Source organism: Branchiostoma floridae, chromosome 19, assembly GCF_000003815.2.
Source record: "Branchiostoma floridae strain S238N-H82 chromosome 19, Bfl_VNyyK, whole genome shotgun sequence".
NCBI lineage: Eukaryota > Metazoa > Chordata > Leptocardii > Amphioxiformes > Branchiostomatidae > Branchiostoma > Branchiostoma floridae.
This window is the reverse complement of record NC_049997.1, coordinates 10,932,540-10,949,314: the sequence shown is the minus strand read 5'-3', so window position 1 is coordinate 10,949,314 and position 16,775 is coordinate 10,932,540. Positions and strand designations below refer to the sequence as shown.

The 16,775-nt window shown below is 42.6% G+C and overlaps 1 protein-coding gene across 1 annotated transcript; it reads left to right on the top strand.

Moving 5' to 3' along the window:
- The first annotated feature begins 6,029 nt into the window (after positions 1-6,029).
- On the top strand, positions 6,030-16,679 carry LOC118406467 (vesicular glutamate transporter 3-like). The gene is made up of 11 exons (XM_035806520.1): positions 6,030-6,278; positions 6,913-7,037; positions 7,851-7,965; positions 10,065-10,155; positions 11,437-11,523; positions 12,032-12,183; positions 13,115-13,267; positions 13,600-13,717; positions 14,429-14,542; positions 14,881-15,007; positions 15,603-16,679. Exons 1-11 carry the CDS (start codon positions 6,117-6,119, stop codon positions 15,625-15,627), a joined length of 1,269 nt encoding a protein of 422 aa, XP_035662413.1. The 5' UTR covers positions 6,030-6,116; the 3' UTR covers positions 15,628-16,679.
- Positions 16,680-16,775: the final 96 nt, after the last annotated feature.

Sequence of the window (16,775 nt, the reverse complement as noted above, 5' to 3'; positions counted from 1 at the left end):
ATACTGTTGGTAGCTTGCTTCGTTACGCAACCGAAAAACGAAGTTTCATTTCAGTGGAATGTACCAAGGTGCTGTATTTTGTCATAGAAAAAAATAATATCAGAGGTAATAAAAATGATGACATCATCCATTCGGCCCAAAAAAATCAGATTTAGAATTCTCTAATGCCCATCTATCAACATTCGTTACGGCTCCATTCTTTCTTAATTTATCAATAAGAAAACAGTGGAAGGTCAAAATGCCAATTTAGCCAACCGAGATACCTTAATGCTCAAGGCATGCATACCTTCTGCTACCGCCAAAATGACCCTGTCAGGAACTCCAAATCCTCACAAACTACAATTCAAACTCGGTGCAGGGTGACATAAGGCTGCAGTATGGTTGCAATAGGCAGTGTTTCCGTATCAACGGATCCGGAAATCGTGTGGCCGTGGCCGCGTTGGACAGGTGGCCGCTAAGCCTATTTCTTAATCATTACGAATCCAAGGGACCTACAAAAAGTGGCCACTATGGCCAGGTGGCTGCTATGCAAAGGTGGCCGCTAATACAGGTTTGACTGTACTTTTGCTTGCTATCCATGGTTCAAGCAAAATGATTGAGCCAGCGATCACTACGGAGGATGGTACTCAGGCTAACAGGCAGGCCAAATGTACAGACATTCAAATTACCTCAAATTAACTGACAGATATGAGACAACAAAAAGCATCTTGAACTTACAAGTCATAATGGAACAAAATTACACACTGTGACATCTAATACAAAGGATCTGGAGTTACTCAAAGAATTTTGTTCCATAATAACTCCAGGACCTACAAGTTCAACACACTGCCAGATGAACTGTTATATACATGTTATCTGTCAGGAGCGTCATGGATACATCTGTAACGTTGTCATGAAAGTATGAGGGGTGATCAATGAGTTCACAGCCTCATACAGGTATATGGTGCGCAACTCAAAATCCAAGGTTTGCTTATGAATGCCCTAGAAGTTGAGTTGTGCGCCTTATATCTGTATGAGGCTGGGAACTTATTAATCACCCCTCGTACTTTCATGACAACCTTGCAGATATATTGACGATACTCTTGGCAGATAGCATGATATCAGTCTACCTAACAGTGTGTTAAAGGTCTTACAGTTTGGAATTTTCCTCCATAATGACTTGTTGTATCAAAAGTTTACACAAATGTAAGATGTTTCTTGTTATAAAGCCTTGTACAATCTTGATACTGTAAAATCTCACGCCTACCTCGGAACAAAGCCTTTTGTTTTGAGTCGGCGGGGTGCCGGGAGTAAACGCGTTTACAGACGACACGAGATTTTTAATTAGATAGGTACGGCTCATTAGCGCACGCGATTCAATCGCGATCAAATCGCGTCTTGCACGACTTTTAATCGCGATTTGCACGACTTTTACCCGAGATTAAATCGCGATTAAACCGCGACCGGACCATAAACGTGATCTGTACGGTAGCTACTGCTGCAGGTTTGTGACTGATGCCAGTAAGGTGACAGAGTTGGGCTTATGTTATTGTTTACTCCAAAATATTTGTCTTCCATGTAGAATGTTTGTCATAAAAACATTATTACAAAGCTGCAAGGTTTGAAAAGTTATACATGTAGGTAGCTACATAGTTCATTGTGTATTGTGGGGAATTATACTAGGTCCTGGATTTTATCTACTAAACAGATTGCCAGATTTGTCTCATATGTGTAGATCTGGGTTTAATTTGAAGTTCCTCCCTGGAGTTTGTTGAATATGCTGTTCAATTAATAATTGTTCAGAGCATTATAATTTCCATTCAGATACTGTATCTTCTATGGCTGACTATGAAATACAGAAGCCTTCAGACAAAATGTTTACAAATGCTATAGTTCACAGTTATGGGTACTAAATATACAGGGGATGGTTTTAAAACTGCCATTTCAAAAACTGCTGTTTTAGAGAAGAGTTTAAAGTACAGCAATTTTTGGGGGTTCGAAATGATGAAAAATGAAAGCATTGATAATCTATGCTACTGTTTTGTATAAAGTGGAATTGAAAATCTGAAAATGTGACAGATATTTAGCCAATCACAGAAAACGATGGTGTTTACAATGGGATGTTTGTGTGATACAAATGCACTGATTGGTCAAAGCACAAAGTCTGACATCCCACTCCTAATGCTCAAAAGAGAAGAGTAAAATCATTTGCAAGTCTCCGTGAGCACAAGCCAAGTTACAATAGAAAAGTTTGCACACTTCTGACGTTTGAATGTCCAGCACGATATTGCAAGTCACGAATATCTACAAAAAGTTACCCATTTTTGTGGAAGGGTTTTAGATTGTGAGCGACAAGTTTCTTTTTGAGTTCATGAATTTATTGATTTCCTTGTAACAGAAAGATGAAATGTAGAGAAAAGGTTATTACGATGCAGAAAATACCTTCGTTACGTTTTTCGAGACAGCAAATACTAATAGTTAGAATCATGTGATTGTCTTGACAAGCTGGAACAAAGTTGAACTGCAATTTCCAACACAAAATTTTGACTCCAAACTTTGTCAAGCAACGAGCAATCCACTGCTCTGTGATGTCACGTCATACATATAGATCATGTGACTAGTTGAGCAGTGGATCATAAGTTGTAGGAAGTCTATGGTGCCCCCTGTCTTTGTTGAAGGATGGTTGAAATGTTGGAAGTTTGGAAAAGCTTAATTTTGTGCTGGAAGTTGAAAATTACTTTTCAACTGGTATCCATGAATGACTTATACCAAACACAGATGAACTTTCAAGTTACACTGTACGTCTTGACAAGCTAGTGCTAGAGTGTACTATAAGCATAATATTACATTTATTTACTTTGTTGTGTGTTTTGTAAATGTATAAAAAGAGGTACATATTTAGGGCAATGAATGAGTGTCGGGTGAGAAAATAGATATTTAGAGACAACATGACATCTAAATCTCATACTAATGTCTTTGTTGTGCAACATAGATAAAGAAAGAAATTGTATAATTTACTAGAATTTATAATGCATCCTTATATTTTGCTAATACCCTAGCTTGACTTGTGCCACTAGAATGATACATGTATTTGTAAATTAGCAGAAATTAGCAATTGTCACAACCATTTATAATGGTATAATGATTTGCTTATACAAAAGGTGTTTTATTACACTGAATGGTATAGTATATGTGTGTAACTTTAGATACAATGTAAAGGGTGTGTATTTTACACTTTGGATTGTTTTGCATAATCCTGATTATTTTGTTATGATTTCTTTGCTTTTGTGTATAGCTAGCATTCAATGACATCAAATGATTTGTACAGACATAATATTTTAAATAGAATTTGTGAAATAGGGCAAAAAAATAAATAAATAATTGCATTTCCTCTGACTTTGTGATGACATCATTTGTTGAAATTTCATTTGTGCATTGTTTTTCATAGTTTACCAGGCTATTAATGTTGACTATAGGTTGAATAGTTTACCAGGGAAGGGCAACCATAGGGTAGAAGCTGCCTATATTAGGCCACAGCAAGTAAATTTCATGGATGACATCTTAATCTTCTGTCCACCTATTCCCTCTATAATTACCGACTTCTGATGCGTTAAAACAGCCTCTGCTTGGAGAATAGGTATTACCAAGCCCATGCATTAGATGAATACTGGTACCTAAAGCCGGGTTCACGCGTGGGTGTACATTTTAGTCCGTATAAGGTCCGTATTGACGTCTTAGCCTCTACCAGGGTCCACAGGACGCTGGAAAAATAGTAAAAATTGGACAAATTTAAAATTAATGCAGACACATAACATGCAGAGGAGTTAGCTGTCCGAGGAGTATGGTTTGAGACCAGCTAACTCCGCTGACTTGTTATCTGGCTTTATTTGTCCAATTTTTCCAGCGACCTGTGGAGCCTGGTACAGGCTAAGACGACCATAAGGACCTCATACGCACTTGAATATGCATACGTGTGAACTGCGGTACGTTGGCGACGTCGCTGCGTCCTAAATATGATTTGTGTTACACTTGACTTTATGATGGGAAGGTCATGCAAACCTTACAAGTATAACCAAAAGGACAACAAAACACAAGTCTTACCCGTGGAATTCTTTGACTCGTTTGTATTAAGCACTTTCAAATTGCGCGACCTCAACGCGCGACGCCACCAACATACTGCAGTTTCGGTGAGATACCCGTTTAAAGCTAAGGGCACAACCCGCCGTACGTGTCGTGCAAATACGTGCTGTCTACGTGCCAAAACCTGGACAACCTTTTGGGATCCGTAAGTGGTACGTACCATCTCCGTACGAACTCGTCGGGAATCCGACGGATTTGGGAGCACGCAGACACGCCGTAGAACTTTACGTGCAGGCAAAACTTTGTGTGACATCGTTATCGGGCTGCGGATTCACCCCCGTACAAAATGTACGTGCAAGTACGGGCGACGCGCCAGCCTTGTACAGCCTGAACATTTTCAGAAATATGTGGCGGACGTGCCCCTCGACCCCCCCCCCCCCCAAAAAAAAAACGTACGGACAAATTGCAAGTACGGCGAGTTGTGCCCTTAGTTTAACCCACCCAATGTCCGCTGGACACGTCAACATAGAAATCAAAGCAAGGTCGCAGCAAGTGGGGGGCATCATATTGGGCATTTTACATGTCTCTATTTGTGTATTTCAAAATCAACAATATTGAACAAATTAAGACAAAATAACATTATGATAAAAGATATATACGTATTTCTAGGAAAGGCACAAACATTTTATGTAAACACTTAACTTTTAATCAGGCACTGGGTAGCAGACAACTCATTGTGCACTGGTGAGTTGATAATAAGGTTGAAATGTGCCAAGGCCAGAAGCGAATTTTTTTGTTAACTTAAGAAAGAGAGATTGACCAAATGTTTTTTTAATCGTTTTAAGCTCTTCCCGCACCAGATGATGCATAGGGCGGTGCCCATCTCCGTTTCAGTAACTCTGGGCCACACAACTTTGCAATCACTACAACACTGGGGGTTAGTCTGCCGGCAGTGGTGTATGTTCAGTTTCCATACTCTTTTCCCGAAAATGCAAGGTGAACCCTACTAGGCCATTGCACCTCACCTCACCTCACCGGTCCCATAGCCTCATCGGCCGTAGGGGCAGCAATGCCTTCAACATAAGTTGCCATTGCACCGATTGGCTAAATACGCGAAATAATATGCTTCGGGAGTTGAACGGCTAAATGGGTCCACGCAGTTGTATAATATGCCCGTAAGGTATCTGTTGCTCTTTAGGCTGTGTTGATTTCATAGTATGCATGACATCCTCTTGGAATCCCAAAACTGATGCGAGCGTGCGAATAAAAAAAGCCCCCCCCCCCCAAATAATTGCATTCATTATGAAATCTAAGTGGTCGGGAAGGCTAAACAAATGACAAACACAGAGTATTGAATACCGATTTTTCATTTTGGTTGACACAGTCTTCTTCTTTGACATTGGAATTGACGTTGACATTAGCGTATGTTTAATGTTGCATATTATTCTATTGATCCACGACATGTACCTGCTACTTTTTCAGTTGCTTTCTACGATTCAAAGCATATTTTTTCTGTCTGACTTAAAAAAAAGAATTATTTCACCAAAGCAAAATTACACACGCAGGAAGTGCCTTCCAGGCTTCCTGAATTGGATAAATTTGCTACAGACGGCAATTATAGACACTTGAACATACAATGCAAATCATTTTACAGACGTTCAACAATTAACAGGAAAAACAAAAGCAGGAGGGTCAGCAAGCTAAAACTACAATGTATTAGTCAGCCAATGTGTCATTATACAGTCTTAGAGATGAGTGCACGAAAGACCTTCTCAGTCGTTCGGGTCTGGTTGAAAACTTCTTGTCTTTTTGGAAATGGGTGAAAATTGATGCGCGCGCGTTGATGTCATCCATATAATCAAATCAACACTGCCCTATCTAGACAACTCAGAATCCATGGCACGAAGTGCCCAAGGGCGTCACATGGCTGCCTCACGTATTGGATATGTTCAACCGGGTTTTCGAGCAGCACAGACAACTCACCCACTTCACACACTCCTGACCTGTATGACCCGGTTCACTTCTACATGAATACCACCTACATTATGTGAGGAAACATGGCGAAGAAGAGCGCTGCGGTTGCGTGTCTGGTGTTCGGTGGGCTGTTCTTACAGTACATGATGAGAACAACGATAACCGTGGCCATACCGGCAGCTTTAGAGGAGTATCACGGGCTGTATACAGACATGGAAGACGTATTCTTCAGGTGGAGAGGAGGGGTAAGATATGGTTATGATATGACCTATATTTTCTGTTGTGTGTGTTTGTGCTTTCTTTCTTTCATCTTAAAGTTTTAAAAATATAGACACAACGTTGTTCTAGCTGATATACATATATGTTTAACCACCCCAATGGTGAAACACGTCATTTATACAGTGTACTTGAGGGTTGGCTCAGAATGTTTTCGTAACGTTTCCAGTTGCGTGCGTGGCTGCTCGTGCTTGTAATTGTGCGTATGTCTGTCTGTATGTATGCGTGCTGGCATGTTTGCACGAGTGTGTGTAAGCTAATTGTGTGTGTGTGTGTGTGCGTGCGTGTAAGCCAATTGTGTGTGTATGTGTGTGTGTCTTTGTCTGTCTGTGTGTGTGAGTGTGCGTATCTATGTGTGTGTGTAAGATACAGAGAGTGAATGAGTCAGTCAGTCAGTGAGTGAATGAGTCAGTGATTAAGAAGGATGTGTTTAACTGACCACTTACTTACATCTCTTTAAACGTAAACGTTAGAAATCGTCACCACCAACAGTCATCCCCAGTCCTTCCCTGACACAGGTACATCATTATTGCATGTGTGTCATTTTACATACGTACAGGCTAACAAAGATACACTGTACATGTATTGTGCGTGATTTTACAGACCTCCAAACTAGTGCTGAACTACACGCAGCTGGAGGTGGGTGCCATATTCGGCACGTTCTATATCGGATACATTCCATCCAGACTTCTCGGGGGGCACCTGGCACTCCGCTTCTCGGCTCTCAGGTAGAGGAGGGCTACAATCTTTTCTAATTTTGTTTTCTTGTTTATATTCTTGTTTTTGTTTGTTTGTTTGTTTGTTAACAGGGAAACCGCTTATAGACGTAACACACCAATTTCAGTGTAATGTAAATACTAGCTGCGTTTAAGATAGCCTGATTTGCGTTTAAGATAGCCTGATTAAATCTCGCTTTAGCAGCCCGCCCAACATCCGCCGGCCTCCTCCTATGGGCCAGTTACAGTCCCGGACAGCAGAGTTTGTGTTACACAGACTACGTACGTGTTTAAGACCAGCCTGTAAATATGAGATTTGATCAACGCACGCCAGGAGCTCAATGGAACCCTACTTTTTTCGATAAGCTAGTTTGGCCGGAGGTGTTGCTCTCCTCAAACAAGGTGTTTCTCATTTACGCATACGTTCTATGTACTCATTTTACCTGAGTAGAGTGCGGAATTAGCCGTATAGTACTAGTATTAGTACCCTTCTTAAGGGCACAGAAGTTGGGACTTGCTATGGATTTGAACCCCAGAACATTTAGATTTTAAGTTATATATTGACGATTCTTCAGTAGATCTCTTTATACCCCCCTTACATGTAGCGAAAATCGATCGGACGACGAGCCTGCGAGCTCTAAATTACGACGAGGCATGCCTCTGCTACCGACGAAGAAATGGCAGAGTTCCCCCCTTCCCGTCAGGGTCATGCCTCCTCGTAATTTAGAGCTCGCAAACTCGTCGTCCGATCGATTTTCGCCTAATGTGAAGGGGTATAAAACAAGCATTTTTTTTAATTGATCGTCGTACAAAATCATTTCCCAGGGTGTTCCAAGTCAGCCTTCTCGTGACGTCATTGTTGCACATCTGGGCCCCAGTGGCACTCGCCTTCCACGTCTCTGTCATCATCATCATCAGAATACTCAGGGGATTCACAGAGGTAAACCGATTGTTTGTTTGTTTGTTTGTTTGTTTGTTTTAACGTTTTTTAACTCACGAAAAGCTCAAATCGGCCTGCAGGTCGCTTTTTACAGACATACATATAGATTACATCGACTAGACTGCTAATAAATCTATCAACATATATATCACTACATATACATGGTACGAAACTTCGTTATTTAATCCGAAAATAATTTCATCAGGTGGTACGTAGAACATAGGGTATTGAAGTTTTGTTTTACACAAGCAGTATTGTCTCTCACCTGCTGACGTTTCGATGCCTATCAGACATCTTCCCCAGCTTCTAATTCACGACTTGCACACTTCCCATAATTCACAGCGCCAGAGTTACGGATATGGATGTTACCACCGTTGCCCAAGGTGCGAAACCAGGCCGGTGAAATCAGCTAAAATCTTCAGTACGACGGCGGCAAAGCATGTAAACTAATGAGTTGTCCGACAAATATAGTACTGCTATCATTAGAGCTGAGAATTTTACAATTTTTCTGGTCAGAAGTATAAACTAGCCATCACGTCACCACTGTAGCTGTTAGCCGGTTTGGCCCGATGACCTCACGGGTCACGATATCCGTAACCCTGGCGCTGTGAATTATGGGAAGTGTACAAGTCGTGAATGTGAGTGCTGTATCCAGTGTAGGTGGCGCTTTTGTGGCGAGAACACAATCGCTAGTTTGGTTTCCGCCTTCTCTATCACGACCAGTGGAAGGCTAGCTCTTCAGTGAACTAATCTGTTTCGAGATCACGGGATTCTTTTTTTTCCTGGCATGGGCGTAAATTTGACACCGGCCCCAAAAATTCTAAAGAAGGCCACGCCTTTGAAGCGTCGCCAAAAACAAGGCGCGTTCCTAGTAATAAGTAGGTCATAGTTTACGATGAAAAAAGTCTTCTAGCACTTAACAGCATTCGGAAATGCTACAAACTTAGCACGAGGTGCTGTGCATGTCTAAAACGTCAAAAGAGAAATGGCATTTAGAGTTCACTGTAATTTTACACTCGTTGGATTACAAATCTCACATGAAAGATAACCGTAACCGTTCTAAAATGTCGTAATGTTGTTTGTCAGACCAATATAGAACGCCCGACCTTGGTCAGACAATCGCACATGAGTACCCCAGCTCTTTTTTGTACCCATTGACCTGAAAAAGAATTATTCAGTACCTTGAGGCACCTTGAATCCTTTTGTTCTTTATGGCAAACTCTCTCACGACCTAGAAACACACCATAAGCCTAGGGAAATGCTTTGTTTCTTGTTATGCTACCGACCTAAGAAAAAAAGCTGCAGACCCTAATTTTTTTAGCCTCCACCAGGCCCTCCTAGGGGGTAACGCTGGTTCACCTTTATCCGAGGGTAACTTATATTCGTTGTTTGTAATAAGAAAAGAACGTATTTAGGGATATGAAGTCAACGGACGGTGGTTTCAAATCGGAACATTTTGAAAACGTGCCAAATTTGAAACCACAGTCCACAGATTTAATACTCCTAAATGTGCTGTTTTTAAAGACTACGGATAAAGGTCACCCCACGGATAAAGGTGAACTAGCGTTACGAGAATCTTGGAATTCGTCGGCAAAAGAATCGGGAAATTGGCCAGGGGAGTCAGAACACACTTAGGTTCATGTTCCCCCTCAGGCTGCGAGACCGGCCAACTCCCGCTGGTAACAAAACTTCCCTGGTAAATCATTTTCCCTATAATAGCCATCTCGCTAACGCAGGGACATCCCAACAGCCAAACTGCCTGTCTGGATGTGCCCTGCTCTTTCAACCGTCACTCTTAGTTCCTGACCGCCCTGCTTATAAATATTAAGGAGGTTACCCTTATACATGCGAGACAGCTTTTGAAAACGGGAAGACTATTCTCTGATTGGCTGACAGCTGGTTTTGGGGGACGTCCACAGGAACTAAGAGTGACGGTTGAAAGAGCAGGGCACATCCAGACAGTCAGTTTGGCTGTTGGATGTCCCTGCGTAGGAGGATGAAATGACCAGGTTACACGTATTGAGTCTATGGTTTGCTGCATGTTGATCAGATGTTACGTTGTTAACTTTTGAAAGTGTATGTATGTTTTTTCCGTCCAGGGTATACGTCCCGGCGGCTTTACACTGCTGGTGGAGTGGCTGCCGTCCTTCACTGCCGACAGGGCCAGAATTATCACTACTGTACCTATAGGTATGGATATTTAGTATTCTCAAAGCAGATGTTTCTAGCCTGGGTACCATCCGATTTCTACCGGGGCTCCTTACACTCGCTACCCTCAAAAATGTATTTTTTAGGGTAGCGAGTGTAAGAGGCCCCGGTAGAATACGGATGGCACCCAGGCCAGAGGTTTCGGCTGTTTTTGACGCGTTTTGAGACTTTTTGTCAGGCTATCTATATAGATATAGATAGACAGAAAACGGTATATAATACATTGTAGAAAGCCCCACAAAAACGCGTAATAACACATACAAAACATCCGGAGCCGAACCTCTGCTTCGAGAGTAAGGATAGCACTAGTCTAAGAGCTATAAGGCTCGTTTCGTAAAAAGAAATTGCTAACGTCGCTATGGCCCTGTCCAAACTTGTGCGTATGTTATTTAAGTCCGTTTGAGTTGCGTATTGACATCATTTTGGCTTAGGCAAAGTTTGAGGCCGAAGGAGTAGTTTTTTTTTCGGTTAGACAAACAGGCCGTAGAACGTTGGGTAAAAGTAAGAAAGATTTTCGAATTCTTCCCCGCAAACCAAGCCAACAAACATGTCAATACGCAGCTCCCAAAAACACTAACGCACAAGTGCGAACTGACGCTATCGAATAATCTCCAAGCAGATCCTACCGTGCAATAAGATAGTATAGAGCTGGTCAAACGCATTCTCCTACGCAGAGGGACCACTGTCGTGTCAACTCGACTGTGTCTACCTCTGCTATCTTGTGTACTCAGACCAGTTAGGGACCGCCCTACTTATAAATATTAATGAGCTTGCCCTTATATGGGCAGTCAGCCGTTGGGGATCGGGCGTAGGAGGATGGTGCTATGTAAGACGTAACATGATTGGCTGATAGCTTCCCAGCGGCCTTTGCGAGACAGCTTGCGACAACAACAAGCCCAAGAAAGGCCTATTCTCTGATTGGTTGACAGCTTGTTTGTGGCGACAATCATAATAACCACTGATAGGGCATGAGATAGCAGGGCCCCATAGGCTAATGCCGTTGGGGACCGGGCGTTAGGAGGATGGTCAAACGGAGTCAAACGGGCACCAGAGGTAGGTTTGATACTATATTACGCCACCGTGGATCTGCTTGGAGATTACCTATCGAACGCCACTCAACCACATGGGGTCGGTATTATCTTCGACTCACAACTGACGTCACATGAACCAGCACATAATGATAGCCTGATTGTAAATATCAATATTGTGTATCTTAATTTCATCGTCGTTGCTCTTGCTTATCTTATTTATGTCGTTTTGCAGTGATGTACCTCGGGTTCGCCGCCGGATTTTTCATCAACAGCATGTTTCTGCCGCTCTTTGGTTGGTTCTCACCGTTCGCGTTATTTGGTAAGTTTACTACATGTAGGCATTTCTAAATAGAAAACGTCGTTGAGTTTAATGTGAATACGATCAAACGCACTTGGACATGCCTAGAAACAGGGGATTGACGTAGCTTATCGAATGACTCTTTCGTTTCTACGTCGCTGCTGTAGCTATGCTATGTAAATGCTATGTAAATATCACGCCACATTTTGTAAAAAAAAAAAAAAAAATTTCAGGCGACAATTTGCGAATGCGCGCCTGGCATCATTTCTCCTAATTAGATTTGCCGCAGTCCAGTGCGATATCTGCTTTACATTTCCAAAACGTGGCCCGTCTGGGCTATTTGTGAAAACGAAAATTGAAATGCATACGTAAAACTATCCACAAATAATGTCAGCGACTTTTCTCTTTACGTCTTGTGTAGTTTGGTGTCAGACTTTTCGCTCCCAAAAGCTGCCCGGCCGGGCCCCGGTTTGGAAATGTGAGGTAGGCCTAGTGATACCCCTATCTAACCCCATCCACCCATGTACAGGTATTTTCGGCATATTGGGAACAGTTGTTATAGAGACCTTCAACTGTGTCTATCACATCACCGACGGCCCGACTGAAGACGACTTGAAAGACATGGTCACACGCAGAAAATCGTCCACTACTGAAAGTCTTAAGATGAATGGCAGAATAAGTGTAAGTAATACATGGTTCAACATCTATACATGTAACGTTAACGTATTTGAATATTTGCTCTTTGGTGCTCTATTCCGTTATTTTGAATAGATTGAAAGGGTAGTAAAGGTACATTTAGTCGAATAAGCACTTTCGCGGTTCGGAGTACGCATGTGCAGTGACAGGAATTATGGGTAATATGTCAAAGGTTAAGACCCCAGAGATATAAACACGTCTGGACATTACACCTTTGAAATGTCACCCACAGTACCTGTCAGATCTCTGGGGCTAGCAATATCAAGTCAGCTAGCAGTCTCTGTTTTGATACTGGGGTATAGTAGGTTTTTAACCATTGTATCTAGGGTACGATGTTGGAAGACGGAACCCATCCCTCCCCTTCCGTTCCGCCGATACTTTACCTCCCCAAACGATGCTCACCTCACCTCACCGGTCCCATAGCCTCACCGGCCGTAGGGGCAGCACATCCATCAACGATGCTAGGTACTCATTTTACACCAGGGTAGAGTGTACCATCCTCCGTAGTGACCGCTGGAACAATACTTTCGGTCACTACGAAGTATGGTACTCAGGCTAGGTGGAGTAAAGACACAACGTCTAGGAATGCCAGCAATATAACCCATGACATCAAATCGTGTCCTGTAGCCCAGTTCCTCGATCTCTCTCAGCCATTTGCCCCACTAACGTTAGTTCACCTTTATTCGCGGGGTCACCAATATCCGTTGTGTTGATTAAAACGGTATCAACGGATATGAAGTCGACGGACTATGGTTTCGAATTGTACTATTATGAAATCATTGCAGTTTGAAACCACCGTCCGTCGACTTGATATCCCTAAATACCTTATTCTTAAAAAGAACGGATATAGGTTACAGTTGCGGATAAAGGTGAACTGGCGTTACACATTTTCAACTCCACCCCACCCCTTACACAGAGCAACACGCCGATCCCATGGAGAGCTATGATGACGTCACCTGCCGTGCTGTCCGTGATGCTGTGCGAGGCTGTCCTCAAGTGTGGACAGCACCTGGCCCTGCTGTACGCCCCCACCATCTTCTCACAAGTCGGCAAACGGGCCATCATAGAGGTGATGTTATGGTGAACTCTTAATTGATGCAATAGAAGTACAGCGTCTTAAGACTGTCTTAAGACTCAGTCTACTGTCTTAAGTGATCTGATCATTGTAACGCTTAGGACGTCTACCACGTGGTCTTGAGTTCGATATTCCTGATTAAAGACTTTATGGACCAATGTACTAGGTGGTCTTCTCATTACATGTCCAAACCATGTTAGCCTTCTTTACCAGATGGCATCAACAATGGAGTGTTTATCCAAAGTCTAGCTGTTATCGATATTTGATTTGGTATACGGTGCGGAAGTGTGATGCAAAATCATTGCGTTTCTACTTGACCCCCGCAGATCGGGCTGCTGTCCATGGCCTCCCCGCTGCTCGTGGCGCTGATCCTCCCCATCACCCTGGTCATCATCCCCGGTCTCAAACTCACGGACCCGCCCAGGAAAATATTCAACACCATTGGTGAGCGAGACGTTCTTTTAGGGGAAGGGGGTAACGGAACAATAGGGGAGGGGGTGGTGATTGGCGGTGGTGGGTGAGGGGTAGGATTGGGGATTGTAGTGGCGCTGATCTTCACCATAGCCCTGGTCATCATCTCCAGTCTGAGACGGTCTCAACCTCACGGACCCGCCCAGGAAAATATTCAACACCATTGGTGAGCAAGACACTTTCTCTAACGGAACAATAGGGGAGGGGGTGGTGGTGGGTGAGGGGTAGGATTGGGAGTTGTAGTGGCGCTGATCTTCACCATCACCCTGGTCATCATCCCCATCCTCAACCTCACGGACCCGCCCAGGAAAATATTCAACTCCATTGGTGAGACTAGACGTCCTCTTTTTTTAATTCTAGTTGAAAGGACATTACAAGCATAGGTTACATCATGAAGTTTCCTACCCGGGGCCCGGTCGGGCTGTTTGCGGAAACGAAAAATATAAATCTATGCCAAGAAATTTGCACTGGGAATGCTGTTGAATTATTTCTGGTCCGTTTTGCGTTTTTGTTGTCTTTTATATCGTCCTTTTCGCAACCCAAAACTGCCCGGACTGGCCCCTTTGTGGAAATGTGCGCTCAATTTGACAAACTTATATCAGCGCCAGCACTATACATATAAAAAAACATACACGAATTAAGATAAAAAAATATGACGAAATTATGTTTCCTTTTCTTCGGCAGGTTTCTTCGGTTTTGGCACTGGACTGATGGTGGTCGCCATGAAACCGCAGTATATCTGGATGACGATGTTTCTCGCTGTAGGACTCGGGATGACTGCATTTTCAATAGCAGCTGGTAGGTGGCGTTGCTCTTGAAAATCAATCAATCAATCAATAAGTCAATCAGGTCTGTGATAGCAAAACCTGTATAAGCTTTGGTTTCGTTCTTTGGGCGCCGCCATTTTGTTTCCCAAGGAAGTGGTGTATGACGGGAAGGGATGTCACAATTTACGGTGTTTTAATTTTGCCATATATTGTTATGAGCGTTTTGCTGCGTTCTTGTCGGAAATGATGCCGAGACAGCCTCAACCATGAATGTTTAATCTATTTCATGCTGGGTTGGTGTTTATTTATGTGTTAATTTTGACGTGAGATGCTATGAGCGTGTTGAACATTGCGGTTTTTGCTTTCCAGGGTTTAACCTGATGGAGATAGCCCCCCAATATGGCACTATTATCCGGGGGGCGTCGGCAGCCTTTGGAACAGCCGTGGGCGCGTTCGGCATCATATTATATTTGTGGGCTGGTTCACGGAAGACAAGGTGAAAAATTTGAAAAAATTTGAAAAATTTTTAAAAGTTGTGTGACCAAATGTTACACTATGGTGGCTAAACTCTGATTCTCCCAATAACCAACGTTGTCTGTTACAGCAGTCCTTCTGAATTTTTCATCCATAAAATCTAATGGAGGTTATATATCATTTAAGACAGTACGTGTGTGTGTCTGTTGACAAACAAGATAACCCAAGAACGTTATGAAGTGATTGGTCATAAGTATTGATCCTGAAGAAGGCGACAGCGATCGTTGAAAATTTGATCCGTGTATAATATACCTTTGTGTTGGAAGAAAGTTTAGCATTGTACCAAGGATATAACGCTACATAACGTTTATCCGCGGGGTAACCTTTATCCGTTGCTTTTGAAAACAGGGTATTTAAGGATATCAAGTCCACAGACAGTGGTTTCAAATTGCAACATTTTCAAGATATCGCAGTTTATAACCACCGTCTTGATATCGTTAAACACCGTTTTTAAAAGCAACGGATATAGGTTACCCCGCAGATAAAGGTGAACTAGCGTTAACATCATTGATTGTACTATGTCAAGATTTCCTTCTTCTCTTATTTCCGAAATTCAGACGACAAGCCAGTGGTCGATCGTGATCGTGACAGAAGCTTGTCTCCTGTGTGCGGCGGCCGTCCTGTTCATCATGTTCGGGCGCTCCACCGTACAGCCCTGGGCCCGGCCGTGGGAGCGGGCCCCTGAGCCACCCCGGCCGCAGCTCCGTGACACCGCCTCGGCGGACAGGCTCGTCAGTCCCGCAGAGAGCCTAGCCGATGTCATGGAGGCGGTCTCGCAGGAGAGCATACAACCTGACATGGACTCCTACTACAAGCCGTACAAGAAAGGAGGAGGACAAACACTGCAATGATCTAAGGTCCAGGTTCATGTCCGGACCTGGACCTGATCCTCTGGACCTGAATTTGACATCCAACCCGACATAGACACCTACTACAAGCCGTACAAGAAAGGAGGACAGAAACTGCACTGACGTCGCTTGGATAAAGCCAGAAATTGTCAAGATAGTTTCCAAAGATAATATAAGATTGTCAACTTGAGTGCGCCACCACTTGCAAAAAAATAGACGCCTACTACAAAGCGTCCAAGAAAGGAAGAGGACAGAAACCGGAATGGCGTCGACTGGATAAAGCCAGATATTTTTATTTACTTTTACTCAAACAACATAAAACAGAAAACAATAAATGCAAAGTAAAACCAAACCACGGATTCTGACTGAATTCAAACAAGTGATACAAAAGAATCAATGATACCAAAGCAAGAAAATGATCATAAAGGAATGATATCAATAATCGCAATCGATATATAAAGTTGCTGATTATCATAACCAAGAGGATAATGGTAACATAAAAAGCCAGAAATTCTCAAGATAGAAGATTTGCACATTTATTTAGATGTCAGAACTCCAATAATGCAAAAATAGGCAAATATATCAAGGACTTTGCTATTAGAAAGAATACTGAAGCTAATGATTAGCCTACTTCATTATGATACTATATAAATGAATTATGAATGTTAGTTTATTGTTATGTTAACTAGCTTTACCCTATACCTCAATTTTGTACTTCAATATGTAATAGTTGTTGCCATACTTTGTACCATGTACAATTGTCGTGCAATAAATTACTTCTATATACGTCTGTCATGTTTTGTTTGATAACTTAGAAAAGGCACCTACTACAAGGCATACAAGAAAGGAGGAGGACAGAAACCGGAATGACGTCGCTTGGAT